Raw genomic sequence first — 15,612 nt, 5'->3', positions numbered from 1 at the left:
ACTTTGATTACATGTAACATAATGTCGTGGAATTTGTGGAAGTTAATCACATCTGAGGCCTCTCCATAAAAAGGTTTATTAAAAGTAAAGGTGATCAGAAGGAAAAAACACAAAGACTTTCTTGTGCACAGGATAGGACTTCACACACACACACACACAACTATACCCCACCCCCCTTCAAGCTCAGTTGTTTATGGCGTGTCTGAACTAGGCCTAATCGGGCGAGCACAACTCTAATACCTTGGGTAGCTTTCCACTTAGGGTTGGGAGACACTAAACTACACCTTATTATATAGGGACATTAAATCATGAAGTAAAATACAGATTCATCTTCAAATAAACAAAATTTCATCACACATTTGGCCATTTGTCATTCTATGACAAATTCAGTGCAATTCAAATGTTTCTGAGCAGATGGGACAATAACAATACACAGTGTGTTTGAAGTTATTCCATTACTAACATACTTGGAGTTTTTAACAAATACAGACACTCATGGTAATGTAGCAAGCATATTTGTTAGAATACAACATTTGCATATGTAAACAAAGTTAAATCTACTTAAAACACTACATTATCTTCAACATTATAAGGACGTACCCAAACAGGGGTTGAACACAAAGTCTGTGAATAGTCATAAGGATCATAATCATCATAGGTCAAAGGTCAAATGTTAAACAAAAGCTATATGGTTTCAAAACGGCTTTAAAATCTAAAGACATAAAACAAGATTTAAAAAGTGCATTAAGGGCAGTCCAGGCCCTTATAGATGATATTAATATGCAAAAATGTCTGGTCACCATATTAGCTGAGTTGCTGTAATATTTACACTTGCTTATTAAAATGACAAGTACAAAAACATTAGACACACTAAAGCTTTTAAAATCCTGATGCCACGAAAAAACAAAACAAAAATTGTCTTTGTGTTTTGTGTATTATGCATGTCAAAATTCTGTATAGTATCATTATTGTCCTTTATATATTCAGGAGGTAGACATGAGTCAGTGGTAAACTACAATAACCAGTGAAATAATCTGTAATATCCCAAAACTCTAAATACTGCAAACTGGGTGTCTGCTCACCTTGTGGGTTTTTACACTCCTATAGTGTGCAGATAGAGAGCTCCAAATGGATTAGGCCCCCTTCCTCCTCCCTCTCTCTCTCTTTCTCTCTCTCTAAGAGTCAGTGTTGCACTCCCCCACTTCTCCTGTACACAAATCACACCGCACCGCTGCTGTGCGGTACGCCTTCCACACCACGGCGTTCAGCTGGCACACTGTCCCGCCCCCTCTTTTCTCCTCTGCCTCGTTCCGGTTGACGTCCCCGACGCACACCCAGCCCCCAGCCCCGCCCCCAGTCCCGCCCCCGGCTACGCTCACCGCCCACTTGGAGTGGTCCTCTGTGGCCTTGAAGGTGAGCTCCCCTCCAGGTGAGATGAGCTGCACGTTCAGCACCGACCAGCTGGGGGAGCAGTTAGATGAGAGGATGCCTGTGGACCGGCGCCAGAACTGAACCAGCAGGTCCGACTGCAGTGCTGGAGCCACCCAGGAGTGGTACAGGTCTGGGCATGACAGGACACACACACATGTACTGTACCAGTGCCAAATGGATTACATGGTAGTGATGACAGGGATGACATCAAAAGGCTAGAAGCCAAAAGTCTTCCCTCAAATTTTTAACACAGTATAGAAAGTCTGTCAAATTATATATTACAGCAAGAAAATTCATGCTTTCGCAACTCCCTTGAACTGCACGAGCCCTCTTTGCAATGAATTTATGAATTACTTGGCACAGATATTAGAATAATATACTATAGTTTTCACTTTGATTCTTGTTCTTTCCGCATCTTGGTGGTTTCTGGATGATGCACACCTGAGTCAAAGGAAAGCCTTACCATCCTCGAAAGAAGCTCCTTTAGCAAAGCTGATGAACTCCCGGCCTGCCATTGAGAGGAGGGAGACGCTCCGATTGGCTGCAGAGTAGGAAGTGGGTGAGGTGCTGGAGTTGCCCCGCCCCCATCTGCTCTCTTTGCAGAGCTGATGAATGGTGGGCACGGAGGGGGCCAACACCTCGGGGACATCACAGTCGTAAATGTGAGGCTGGTTGATCTTGAGCTGCTCACCTGATGAACATATTGGGCCATTTACAGTGTGCTTGAATCATTTGTTCACTGGTTTATAAGAAAGAGCTGCTGTTTAATAAGCAAATTATTCTTTATAAAGAGACGGATTTTAATATTCAAAGCAGAGAGCAGAATGCATTTGCGCAGGAGACATATACAGGTATGTTGCAAAAAATTCACAGTCTTCAACTGTGACGACTGGCTTCTTACATAGTTTATAATTCGCTGAAAATAATATCATATCATGTATTTTGGACTGTGGAAACTGTCAACATCCCTTGTTGAACCAGTAAGCTGTGTGGACATATCTGTACATATAATTTTGCCGGTTTAAACTGCAATCACGTCGAAACCCTTATAAGTCACTATCACAACAACATATGGGGGTTGAAATACTGAAGTGTCACCAGCGTAACGACACACACCTGACGACAAAGCTGTAACCTGCGGATCCAAAAGAATGCCACTGTCACTATGGTTACAGTGTCATTTTAGATGGATTACACTCTCTGTAACTATGGCAACTGCACACTATTGCGCAACTTGCTCTTTAAGCTGAAGTGATCAATGGTGAGGGTTCCACCGTGTCATTCGTGATGCTCCACACAAACAGGCTGAGCTGGACGACGGGCATTTTTAAAAGCATAATCAATTTTGCAGCGCACTAATCCGCATCGGAAGCGTGCAAACAGAACGTCCCTGCTCTCCAGTCTTGTTTGATTGAGCTCTGCAGATGCTACACAGTCTGGCTCAGCTGAATTCTCCCTAATGTGTTTACGCTCTGAATCCTTACCTATGGTCTCGAAGCGCACGAGAGGGTAGGTGACACAGATAAAGTTTTGCCCGTTGTTGATGCCGCTGCTGGGGTAGGAGAAGCCCCCCTCTGCCTTTGGCGGTGCAAAGTGGGGCGTGCTATGGACCAACCAGAAGCCCTGGCTGCTGTCAAAGAGGACGACACCTGGCACAGATGAGGGCAAGGTGCACAGAAGACAGCACCGAGGTTTCACACACTTCACTCCCACAGACTGCAGTCACTCTCGCAGTGCCAAAAAGCTCAGGTATTACAACCCAAGTGCAAAAATAAGTTTAAGGATCATTTTCCAAAACCCACGAGTCTGCACCTAGATAGAAAATACACTAACACTGCTTAATCTAGGACGAGGCTTCAAATATTACTTAAAAAAAAGAAAATAAGATATGAAAATAAGACATTTTACTTTATAAGATAAAAACAAGCCAAATACATCGCTAGCCTGCATAAATTTGCATACCCAGTAAATACTTCATAAAATTCATTATATCATTACATATATGTGTGTGTGTGTTTGTTTGTTGATGCATACACATATGATGTGTGTGTCATATCCTCCCACACCTTTGGTGTGTCCTCCACTCCTCCCTGTATTGTCCGTTCGGTGCTGTTCTGGTGGCTGGTCATTGTACAAGATATACCCGAGTTCACGGTTCTGCAAAATCAAACACATTCATACCAATACACACCAGGCATTGACGATTTCATGCTAATAGTCTCATGATAAGCATGTGAGTGGTCTAAGAAAAACACCTTTTTCTGTATTCTAAAATAAAATCTATTCAAATGTATTCAATCTATTCAAAGAATCCACACTTTCTGAGCAACAGAAGCTAACACACAAGGCAGTGTTGCAGTTTGTGTGTGTAAGTAAGGTCACAATGTTACAGTTGTGTGTGTAAGTAAGGTCATTTCGAGCTCACAGGTGCAGCTGCAAAAACCAGACAAATAAGAAAAAATGCTTTTGAGCAACAACGACTAAATTTCAGTTCTGCAAAGAAGAAAAGCCACATTCTTGTCAGCAAAATTAGAACGGTGGGGGAAAAAAACACAAGACTGAAACTAATTACTCTCTGCTGTTCTGTCGCCTCAGCTGTGACTGCAAACTGTGCGCTATGGTCCGCCTACCTCATAAAGTGGAGCCATTGTCCTCCCCAGAGCCCCTGTGATATCTCCCACCAGTGTGCTACCATTCACCCACTGCTCATTCTGTTCCCCCAGCAGAAGGTACTTCAGACCCTGCTCTTGGGGTTCTTCGTGTAGACGAGGGAGTTTGTAAAGGTAGAACCTGAAGAAATGAGAGGAAATAAAAGAAACAGTTTATGTTCTGTGTAAATTATTGTGATTGTTTAAGGAACATACTTTAAAACATGAACCTCCTTTAACTTCACGCTTTAAACTCTGACCTGGCCTCATGTGTCACTGGAAATCAGTGCATATGTGAGTGGATGTGCATTTGATGTGAAGATGTGGATGTTTTAGAGGAAGTAGTAGAAATATTTGGGATTCATGTCTGATATAATCCAGATAAATGACTTAAGATTTATTTGGACTTAAGTCTTTTATCTTAAGGGATGACTGTAAACGATGAAATAGTTGACAACTAACCAGTCAACGGCGTGTCCTTGGTCATCGTAGCAGGTGATTGACGAGTTGCTGCTCTCTGCTGGCTGAACCAGAATTAGCAGGACTAATAGGAACATTCTGAAAACGAAACTAATAAAATGTATTTGCACTTTAGTGCAACTTAACAGGGTCGAAACAGTGTGTTAAAACCTGCAACATTACTGTATATGTCCTGTCGACAGATTGTCACACCAATCGCCAAATGTATCACTGAATCTTTAAGCAAGTGCTAACTTTAGCTAGTGTTATTGTTAAACCTATTGTCGATTGTCGATAGAGACCAACGTACTATACTCAGCAGGCTATGATCACGTCTTCTTTATACTTACCTTGTCGAGCTGAGGTGTCAAATGCTTTATATTTAAATTCCCATTTATGACACTGCGATCAGGTTAGTCAAAATTGCACGTAGGATTTCTTGAACTAAACTCGAAACTTCATTCTTAAGCGAAACTCAACCTGTGACATCCCCATTTTACGTCACTGTCACAAGTTTAGGTTCAACGCTACATTTTATAATCACATTTATTTTCTGAGTGTGTGGAATGTAACACATAATATATTATATATAAACACGGATGGACTGCTTTAAAAACTGCGTTAAAACTGCTTTTGTCCAAATACCATAGCCTACACACTAATTTACTGGAGTGCACTGATTACAGTCAACAACTAGCTAAACGTCTTGATTAGGAGAAGGAAACTTACTTCATTGCTTAATTTATACATTGAAAACAAACAAATATCCTTTTTGTTTCACACCACAAAATGTATTTCTGCTGTTCTGTTCTACCATGACAGCGCCCACCCACTATAGAGCCAAGACAGACATGTTTGGCACTAAACAGAGTCTGTCACTGCACTCCACCACAGCAATGCATCAAGATGACAGAAATAATAAAAAGGAAGTAAAAATGGTATAGGGTTTGACCACCTGTTATCTTGACATGATACTTTCCCACTCAGCGTATGAACACTTCTTGTTAATGCTGTGTTAGAGATGAATTGCTCCTATGCATTCTGGTGTCAACATCTAATAATCACGGACGTAATTTGGGGGGGGGGACGGGGGGGACATGTCCCCCCCACTTTTTCAAAAGCCGGCTTTGGTCCCCCCCAGTTTTTACGGTTAAAACCAAATATTTAAATAGCGACGAATCCATGTCCCCCCACTTTTGAAATCAAAATTACGTCCATGCTAATAATCATAATAATACAGTTTTTGACGACTGCTAACGTGCGTTTGTCCAATCTGTAGTCACATTTTCAAAACTCCAAACACAGTGAACACAACATCAGTTTTCAGTGGCTATACTGTTAGTTCAATTCATGTTGTTATGGCACAAAATGCAGTCATTTTACATGTTTTTATAATGCTTAAATTTTCTATAGAAGGTTATCCAATAACAAAATTCTGGATCGTTTTTGTCTTATTTACAATTGCTTGTACACAGCATGCCAAAAATGAAAACCAAAACCTTAAATATCGTATAAAATGCCAAGTTCTGCAAAAACAAAGGCAGCTGAAAAGTTATTACTGTTGTACACATTTTTTGCACATATAGATAAATGAAGTATAGTATAATATATATATATATATATTTTTGTAAATGTGTATTTTTTTGTATGTGTGGGACCATGACTAATTATGTTTACAATTACGATAATTATTTTTTGGGTTAGGCCACAATTTACAGTAATGTCCCTAATACAGTAAAATATAACCTTTACTGCAAAACTGTTACTGACTCCTTTTTTGTCTAATCTACATTCCATATAGTACCTAACAGTAAATATCACTCATTGTGTAGACAGTATGTTGCCAAAAATGCACACATTTGAAAAAAAGTCCAAATGAAGCGGATTACAGTAAAAATGAACTGACTAAGGAAACAACAGATGTTACTGTAAAATGTCTGTTGTTTGCTGGGAGAGGGTAAAATATTACATGTAATACTGTTTCTGTGTTGCCATCAAATGTTAGTTTTTTTACAGTGGTTGTGCAGTGATTGACTATGTTCATCTCGAAAAGAGAATATGTGCTAGTGTTTGAAAGAATGATTGGATACTGAACCTGGTTTGCTGTGTTTTAACAAAGTTGTTTGCATTGTGAAATGCAGAGTTGTTATTTAGTGCGCTTTTGAACACGATATTAACTATTTGGCTATTTGTGTGAGGTCAATGTGTTGCTGTGTTTAGAGTTAGCAGTTGTCGAAAACTGTAATAAATGTGAAACTTTCAAGAGGGAAAGTATTTCTGTGGATTTTAGCCATACATACTTAAGATCCATGTGAAGGTGTGGATCTAATTGTATTGTTACTGATCATTCAAACACATGTACATTGCTGCAGTGATTCTTACTAGTGTGTGTGTGTGTGTGTGTGTGAGAGAGAGAGAGAGAGAGAGAGAGAGAGAGAATACATGTGTATGTGTGAGTGAGCGCGTGCTTGCTTGTGTGTTTCTGTATGTCTATGTGTTTGAATGATTGTGTATTGCACATATATGAGTGTTATTGCTGATGGTCTTCTTTCGTACCAGAGGTGTGTGTTGGCTGTAAGGATCAAGGCCTTGACTAGAAACGTAGCTGGGCCTAGGCCTGCAGGCAGCCTGAGGGCAGACGTCTGCTCCTCTCTTCTGTGGCTGAAGGACACGTCCTGTCTGGACAGGTCCTGTCTGGAGAGGTCCTGTCTGCTCGTTTTACTTCTTTTTGAGACTCAGAAACCAGTTCCAGAGTTAGAACAAAAATGCGTTTTCTTCACAGTCTACAGAAGTTTGTGCCAGGAGGTGCTCCAGTAAGGAAGTGCATGTGTGTAGTACATCTATTCCAAAATTGTAATCATTTGCTTTTATTGAATGTTGCATTATGTTTGTCCCTTGAGAGTTTTTTTGATCTATATTTTTGTTGTCAATGAATAAACCTATTTAAAGAAAAATTATAAAATGATGAATGAAGAATCCATTGTCAGTTGTTGCCAGGGTTGTAAACAGAAGGGCTGTAGGTGTCAGTGGCCTGGCTGTGCTGTCGCGCACACACCCCTGGAGAGGTGAGGGTCAGGTTTCAGCCAAAGACAGAGTGTCCACTGCATCTTCGCAATCTGAAGGCACGCGTCAATGGAGTCAGAGGGATGTCCGGTCTCTCCTGCCTGTCTCATTCACACTTCCTCTCTCTTTTTCTCCTCATGGGTGTCTAACGTCCCTCACGTCTAGCCATCTGATGGCCCGAGCACTGTCTATCATAGGAGGATTTGTGACCGTGTATGGATTTGTGTGTGTGCTGGGCTGATTACGGATCGAGCCAGGTACCGTTTGGGAGCAGCACCGTCTTTACAGCACCGTCTTTTTAAACCTGCCTGCTGGGATTTGACTGGGTCATTCCACATTTTGAACTTCCAAGACTTGCTTTTGATTACGTGCTTTTTCTCTTACATGTGTGACAGACGGCTGAAGTTGAAAATGTTGGCTCCCGCGATGGTGTTGATCGTCATCTACATTACCCTACCAGGTAGTTGTATTGGATTGACATATCACACGTCAAAGGATGTGTGTTTTAGTCTGGTTACCGTGTGTTGCTCTTAAGTGTAAAGTTCGCTGGTTGCCCTTGAAGGGCGCAGGTTATTTATACAGGACTGATCAAAATGTTTTGCTGTTCGTCTCTATCTGTAATAAAGGTATCAATAATAATAGCCTATACCGGCTTCACCATTGGTTTCCTTCTTTCATTATTTTCAGGGACATGCAGTAGCAAATGGGTGGTTACTTTCTCTAGGAAAGACATCTGCGTTTGGGCCGGGACCACTGTAACGCTGCCCTGTCACTACGACTACCCGTCTCCCTACAGCGCTAAGCAGGTGATGTGGTTTCACATCACAGCTTCAGGCAAGCGTGATTTCGCCTACCACACACAGGCCAGTGTGGTGAGCCCCTCCTTCAGGGACAGGATCAGGTTTATGGGGGGTTACAAGAGATGCAGTCTGCAGATCACCAACGTCAAGCCGAGCGATGGCGGACAGTACCACTTTAGATTCGAAACCGACCACCAGCAGGGCAGGTGGACCTCAGCTGACTTCATTAGTCTTTCAGTAACAGGTACAGACTTTACAGGGGGCTAGAGTTCCTTGAGCTGTGCTCCCCTATTCTGCTGAAAGATTTTGTCAACTGTGTCTTTGGAAGAAGTAAATTCACTATGATGCAGTTAAAGAAATCTTCAATGTACCATCTAGGTCATATAAGCTAGGTAATGTAATGTAAATGATAAAGGACACTGTACCTGCTGGCAGTGCTAGTGGTTTTAGTTTGTTTGTTTGGTTGGCCGGTTACAGAACTCCACCTACAGGTGCGCCCGGCTCGAGTTGGGAACCTGTTTGCGTCAGGAGAGACCGTGTTTCTTGGCTGTGTAGCACGAGGATGTGCAGCTACAGGCAAGAACTTCGCCCTCTATCGGAACGGGGTCAACTTGGGCTACGTGGACAAGGTGTCGACAATCTATAACTTTGAGAGCCAGTATGCTGGTACCTACTACTGTAGACCTATACCTCCTCAGAATGTTCAATCCCCTGGAATCAGCCTTGCTGTTGGATGTAAGTAGAAAAATTCAGTCTACAAATGCTCCATCTCACTACGTAGAAAGCAACCTACTAAAGGAATTCTTTGCCTAAAATGATAATTGTAATCCCTTAGTATAGTGCTAACTAGTACCAACACCATCGTTCTCACATAAAAACAAACAAAAATATATTTAAAATGTATTTATTTCATTTCTTAGAAACACATACAAGATCATAAAGTGAGTGCACCATCTCCCCCGATTTCAGACGCTCCCCATCATACCACGGTGCAGGTGCATCCAGAAGGGGTGATGGTAGAAGGCTCCTCGGTGACGCTGACCTGCAGTAGCAAAGGAGCCCCCGCCGTGGAGAGCTTCGCCTGGTTTCGTGAGGGTGAGAGTAGCAGCTTGCCTGACAGTTTCAAGCCAGAACTCCAGCTGTGGAGCCTGGACTACAGGGACCATGGAGAGTACTTCTGCGTGGCCCGCAATTCCCTCGGCATGGATCAGTCCCAACCGGTTCTGCTCAACATTACGTGTAAGAGCTCCATAAACTTATGAATACAGAGCTAAACGTAGCAGCCTTACTTTATTTCTTACTGTCTTTAACTGTATGTTTTGCTTTTTGGAAGATGCTTTTTAGGGGCTGGGTTGGGACGTTATTTTCAAAGGCTTACAAAAATAGGCTTGATGACAACACTCTCACTTCTAAAGTATTTTGCAATTTGTCTGGCTCAGGCATGTGAACCTTTTTTTTACAGTCAGAAGTACGATTGCTTTCTGTCTGGCTTTGAGCTCGAATGGTGTCTCTCATGACTTTTCCTTTGTTTCTTGTGTAATAACTTTATTTTTGGCAGGACGGCATGTCACACTGGTACAATTTTCCATTCTAACTTCACTAGGATAAAGTTCAAACATTCAAATTTAGAACTGCACATACTGAGTGACATAAATTATTGAGGCCATGTCCAACATTTCCAGCTGTTTGATAGACAGGTGCTTTCTATCTGGCATCTGTAGTGCTCAATGCAATGTTAAAGTCATCATTTCTAGCAGGCCTCATTAGAGCTGGCATTCTCCCGCTACAGAAAAGGCTTTCAGGTAACATAGTACGAATATGTATATGTGACACATTAGTTCACTCTCAGCTAATTTTTAAGTCACCATAGCAATTTTATCAATATGTTATTCCTTTTAAGACTAAGTAATACCATACAGTAAAGTGCCAAACTCTCTCTCTCGCTCCCCAATAGCATTATGTTTGAAGCTATTTACCAGGGTAATAAGGAATTATTGAAACAAAAAAGTGGTCCCATAATAACATTTGACATGATTCTCCATGATTCTCACCTCTTTTTGTTCTTTGCACTGTGCAATGAGTTCCACACAGCTTCACTTCTGATGATAGACATGTTGTTCTGCTCAGTCAGGAAGGATCCATCTGTAGATATTCACTCCATTTCAGTGCACGGGAATATACCGGTACTGTCAGTTTGAAAGAGTTCATTGTAAGTCAAATACCAAGAGGTGTGGGAGGTGTGTCTGTGTTCTTCTATCCACCTGTGTGGTTCTTGCCAAATAATTCGTAAATATTTTGTTGAATAAGTGTTTTCTTTTGTATGTAGTGGTTTTATGTTTGCATAAGCATTAACTGTCCAGACAAAATCATTTTAGAATGTCCTGGGCAGCCTAAGATGTTTGCAGAGTACTGCTATATAAGATGAGCCGCTGTTTTTACAGTAAGTGTTGCAGTAAAGAACTGAAGCAGCCAGACTAGTTTTTTCATTTTGTCTCCGCGTCCAAAACCAAGATTCTCCCAAGAACACGAGGACCCTCATAAGCCCTGAAGGTGACATCATGGAAGGCTACTCAGTCAACCTGACCTGCCTCAGCAACGCCAACCCCCCTGTGCAGAACTACGCCTGGTACAAGGTGGGCGGGGCCCAGCCGTGGGCCAGAGGCTCGTCCCAGAACCTCACCTTCCCCAGTGTGCACTCACACCATGGAGGGCAATACTACTGCACCGCCTGGAACCCGTTTGGCATGGGAACGTCCCCCACTGTCACTATCTCTGTGCTGTGTAAGTCCTGCCTTGTTCTAAGCAGATCCAAGACTCATTTCATGTCATTTTCTAATGTTAGTGCACAAGGTTTTTACATTTAATTACATGTCATGGTGGATAAAAAAAAATGTATTGTCAAAGAAAATCATCTTGTTAATGCCAGGAAACTGGCCATAGAACAGCACTTTCTAAATCATTTGTTCATATATGCTGTAGAATTTAGCACTAGAGCCAAGCAGTTTATGTTATCTGGTCACATTTCTCAGTGCAAAATGAAGCTTCGCCTCCTGACTGCCTTCATTAGCCCTTGAAAAACCAATCAATCAATCTCTGACTCTCAGCCGTCCTTGTCTCTCTAGCTCTCGTTTTCTCCCTCCCTTTCTCTCTCTCTCTCTCCCTCTGTTTCTCATCTGCTGCCCGTATGATTCTCCGTTTTCTCAGATGCTCCCAAGAATACCTCAGTGCTGGCTCGCCCCTCCAGTGTGATCGAGGCGGGTGGCTCGCTGACCCTAACCTGCAGTAGCCAGGCTAACCCGGCTGTAGAGAACTACACCTGGCACCGGCTCAACACCGCTGATGCCTGGGAAACCCGATCAGGCCCAAGCTACACCATCACTGAGGTCAGCTCCGGCGCCAGCGGCCAGTACTATTGCCAGGCCCGCAACCGCATTGGCGCCCATAGCTCTCCGATCCTCACCGTCCGCGTCCGAGGTCAGTGGGCTCCACTGTGTCCGTCCACCCACCTAACCCTACCTGCCTTTAAATGTCTTTTTCTTGAGATGTCCTTTGTGGTTTTAGGGCACACAATTTAAGAATAACGATAATGTATAGGACAAAAAGCCGTCATATTTTTTGCAAATTATGAGTTAAGAAAGTAGCCCTGAGCTCTTGAGGCCTCTTGAAGTCTGCATCAGTATAACCTTCCACAGGCTTTCATGATCAAAGACTCATGATTTCATGTTTAATACAATGTTCAGCTATTACACTTTACCCATCAACATCACAGAGTGTTGCAAGCGTAGTCCTCTCTGATAAAACTACCACTGAGAGACCTACTGAGTAAGTCTTGTATGCGTTATTCAGCTGATCATCAGTAGACGTTTGTTGTGCAAGACATTTCATGTGATTGCATTCCCCTATCTCTGGTCAGCAGTGCAAGCTCTGTATGATGTAACTGTCACATACTTTCTACAGCCCAACGTTGGTTTCGACATCAGAAGCTTCATATGCATGCTTTCTTTTTCTCCCTCCAACTTGTCTCCTTTTTTTCTCCTTTTTACCTTCTTCTATTCACCGTCGTCTATATAGCACTTCACAGTTGGCAGTTGTTTTCCTCCCTCAGTCTCAGCAAACTCTGAAGTTCGGCTCCTCAAAAACTGTAGAGATGTTCTTTATTCATTTGAATGAGCCATTCTGAGTCATTCTGTTTCTGCTCTGATATTCCCCACCAATAGGAACAATGTTCTGATATTCCCCACCAATAGGAACAATGTTCTGATATTCCCCACCAATAGGAACAATGTTCTGATATTCCCCACCAATAGGAACAATGTTCTGATATTCCCCACCAATAGGAACAATGTTCTGATATGCCCCACCAATAGGAACAATGTTCTGATATTCCCCACCAATAAGAATGATGTTCCTGTGCTTGATTACAGGTCGGTTGAAGGTGATTGCGTTGGCATCTGCAGTGGGTGTGTCTCTAGGTCTCATCACGCTGACAGTAGCCATCATGATCAGGTGACCTGCTCCATCCAGCGGCAGACACACAGCAGTCATGTCTGTTTCACAGATAAAACTAACATACAGCATGTCTCCTGCAGTAAGAATATGCACCATGTAGACATCGAAGCACTAGATGAAGACAAGCAGGTCTTTTCACTGCGTACATACACATTTAGAATATTTGCCATTAATTACTGTTTGGTTGGATATCTTTATCATGTTAATTGTATATTTTGTGTTTTAACACTTCTACAGCTGGGATCTCCAGAGGAAGTGGATTCATTGTTCTTTGATTGTCCCCAGCAAACATTTCAACTCCAGAGCATGAAAATGGCAGACATTCCCGTGCGTTGACATGACGTTTTCTTCATTTCGTTCGACATTACTTCAGTTGCTACAGACAACCCTCCAAAAGATAACATATTACAATGGCATCTTCCAAAACCAATTTGTGTCTTTTATCTGCTTAACACTAACTGGCTTCCTACTAATATTAACTCACTAGTAACATATTAGCAACCAAATGTTCTTAAGCAAAGTTTTTTTTAAGCTAACAGTATTATGGCACACTCACAATGACACTGCGTGCAAAGAGGTGTATCCAGACAGGAATACTCTTATATACACCCGGACACTCCCCAGATAATCGGATGTATCTGGGTGTTTGCTGTCTTCTCAAGCAGACCCGAATATGTGCCAGGTGTGGGGGCCTGCCTGGAGCAATGAGTTGGTGTGGTGAATAATCCCCTGGGGGGGCTTGCAAGGGAACATTTGCATTTCACATCTTGGGTTACCAGGTTTTCTTTAATTGGTTAGAAGTCTTGCCTTGGATTGGCACAGTGTCACCCTAAAACCCCACTTCCCACCCAGACAATATATCAATATATATAATATGTGTATATAATAATGTGTGTGTGTGTGTGTGTGTGTGTGTGTGTGTGTGTGTGTGTGTGTGTGTGTGTGTGTGTTATATACACAGTGTCTGTGTATCTATATCACAATACACACAAAAGCAGTCTCCATTGAATCTGTCCACACCAACTCGTGCATGGTGATTCACAATGTATTTTTGGTCCAGACTATTCTGTAGCACCCCACACTTGTGCTTTGTGTTTGGGGTAGGAAGAGCCAGAGGACATATATGAGAATGCTCACCCTGCAATCGTGCCCCTTCAGGAAGCCGTCGAGACCACTGAAGAAGATGGGAGGGTTGGGAAGTTCAAATACGTCACTGTGCATTACTCCCACACGCCAAGGTTTGGCTTTTATTCTTCATGGTTCCAGTTATGAATTGATGTGCAGCACAGTTTAACTAATACATTTGACATAACCTTGGATAATGGTCATTCACCGCTAATGGAGATATATGCATATATTCTATCAAATACTATTTTCACTTTTATTTCAAATGTTCAATCTATTTATTGCGCTGAATTTTCGATTAAGGTGAAAGCATTTAAGTTTTGTTTTGATTCCCTTTTAGTCTGGACCAGGCGCAAGTCACGAACTTACCACTGGATGGCACAATTGAGCCTAAAGAGGGAGCCAGTGTTGTTTATACAGTACTGGCTAAACATTCGTAACGTACATTCGGTGTACAGAACTGCGCTTTTGATATCATTTCTAACACATCAAAATGTTCACCCTCATTCTACCAGGATAACTGCAGGGTTTAATACGAATGTTTCTATAGTTCTTCATAATTCGCTCACTGAGAAGGAAAAGTAATTCAGATTATCTAAATGCACCATCCATAGACAATTATTCCTGGTGATTCCCTAGTTCCTGTAATAACCAATGTATAGAAAGTCAAGTTAGTAAATGTTTATGGAATGGGTCATCTTTGATTATTTTACAGTGAGCACATGATTTGATAACTTGAAAAATGTCATTGCAACTCTTTTATTGTTTTATGTGTTGAATGAGCTTCCTGTTCAGACCAACTTTGTATAGCTAATTCTCAAGCCTCCTTCATATGAGTTAAATTATATGTACTGGGAAGCTCACATCAGTCATATTCTCTGTACATAAGAATTATTGTAATTCCAAAACAAAGTGCTTTACTAAAACATTAGATTTTGGTCTGGTCTAACACTATCTAACTATCTAACACTATTGTACTGTCTAAGAGTTGTAGACTTTAAGGTAGACTAGTATAGCACAGGTCTAAACTCCATGATGTAGGGAAGATGATGTCATTGGCCTTACATGATTTTCACCCTTGAAGCAGAAGACAAATGCATCTCAGTATTAAAGTGAAGTTATTGACATCATATCAGGGCCAGAGTGCGCCACTTTTTCAGTCCGGGAGTTTCATGCCCAAATCCGGCCTAAAATTGTTTTTCCCTTCCAATCGGCCCAAACTAGAGATTGACATGAGCCGGCCCATCGGGAATCCTCCCGAATCTCCCGATTAGCCACTCCGGCTCTGCATCATATTGTTTTGCTAACGTTTATCCACTTTGAGAATATAGTGAAAGTATCACCTTCAGACTGCTTAATGTACTAGTAACTAACAGCCAGTATCAGCCATTCATGAATGAAACATTTGTTATGATCTTCCTTCATTAAAACATTATCCCCTGCTAGATTACTGTTGAGTGTTTCAATATTGTGTTGCATAATATAATATTGCATTGTTCTCTTTATGCAGTATATGTGACGGGCGGGGGTGAGCAACAAAAAGGAAGCGATCACGCCAAGTCTCAGGGAAAAAGGGT

At 41.9% G+C, this 15,612-nt stretch overlaps 2 protein-coding genes across 2 annotated transcripts; one reads left to right on the top strand and one right to left on the bottom strand.

Annotated features, from left to right (window-relative positions):
• Positions 1–57: 57 nt before the first annotated feature.
• On the bottom strand, positions 58–5,042 carry dnase2 (deoxyribonuclease II, lysosomal). Its single transcript, XM_077012940.1, has 7 exons — positions 4,889–5,042; positions 4,542–4,649; positions 4,062–4,221; positions 3,498–3,588; positions 2,916–3,080; positions 1,895–2,122; positions 58–1,561 (listed from the first exon to the last, which is right to left on the bottom strand). The coding sequence occupies exons 2-7, from the start codon at positions 4,634–4,636 to the stop codon at positions 1,176–1,178; spliced, it is 1,125 nt and encodes a 374-aa protein (XP_076869055.1). The 5' UTR covers positions 4,637–4,649; positions 4,889–5,042; the 3' UTR covers positions 58–1,175.
• A 2,460-nt stretch (positions 5,043–7,502) lies between these two features.
• Positions 7,503–15,480, top strand: LOC143519479 (B-cell receptor CD22). The gene is made up of 12 exons (XM_077012936.1): positions 7,503–7,858; positions 7,997–8,061; positions 8,289–8,645; positions 8,879–9,136; positions 9,371–9,640; positions 10,913–11,182; positions 11,606–11,875; positions 12,826–12,907; positions 12,991–13,039; positions 13,148–13,237; positions 14,015–14,148; positions 14,376–15,480. The coding sequence occupies exons 2-12, from the start codon at positions 8,013–8,015 to the stop codon at positions 14,473–14,475; spliced, it is 1,929 nt and encodes a 642-aa protein (XP_076869051.1). The 5' UTR covers positions 7,503–7,858; positions 7,997–8,012; the 3' UTR covers positions 14,476–15,480.
• Positions 15,481–15,612: the final 132 nt, after the last annotated feature.

The sequence above is a fragment of the Brachyhypopomus gauderio genome, chromosome 7 (assembly GCF_052324685.1).
Source record: "Brachyhypopomus gauderio isolate BG-103 chromosome 7, BGAUD_0.2, whole genome shotgun sequence".
NCBI classification, from domain to species: domain Eukaryota; kingdom Metazoa; phylum Chordata; class Actinopteri; order Gymnotiformes; family Hypopomidae; genus Brachyhypopomus; species Brachyhypopomus gauderio.
Note: the sequence above shows the minus strand (reverse complement) of the source record. Positions and strands in the feature narration are given on the sequence as shown.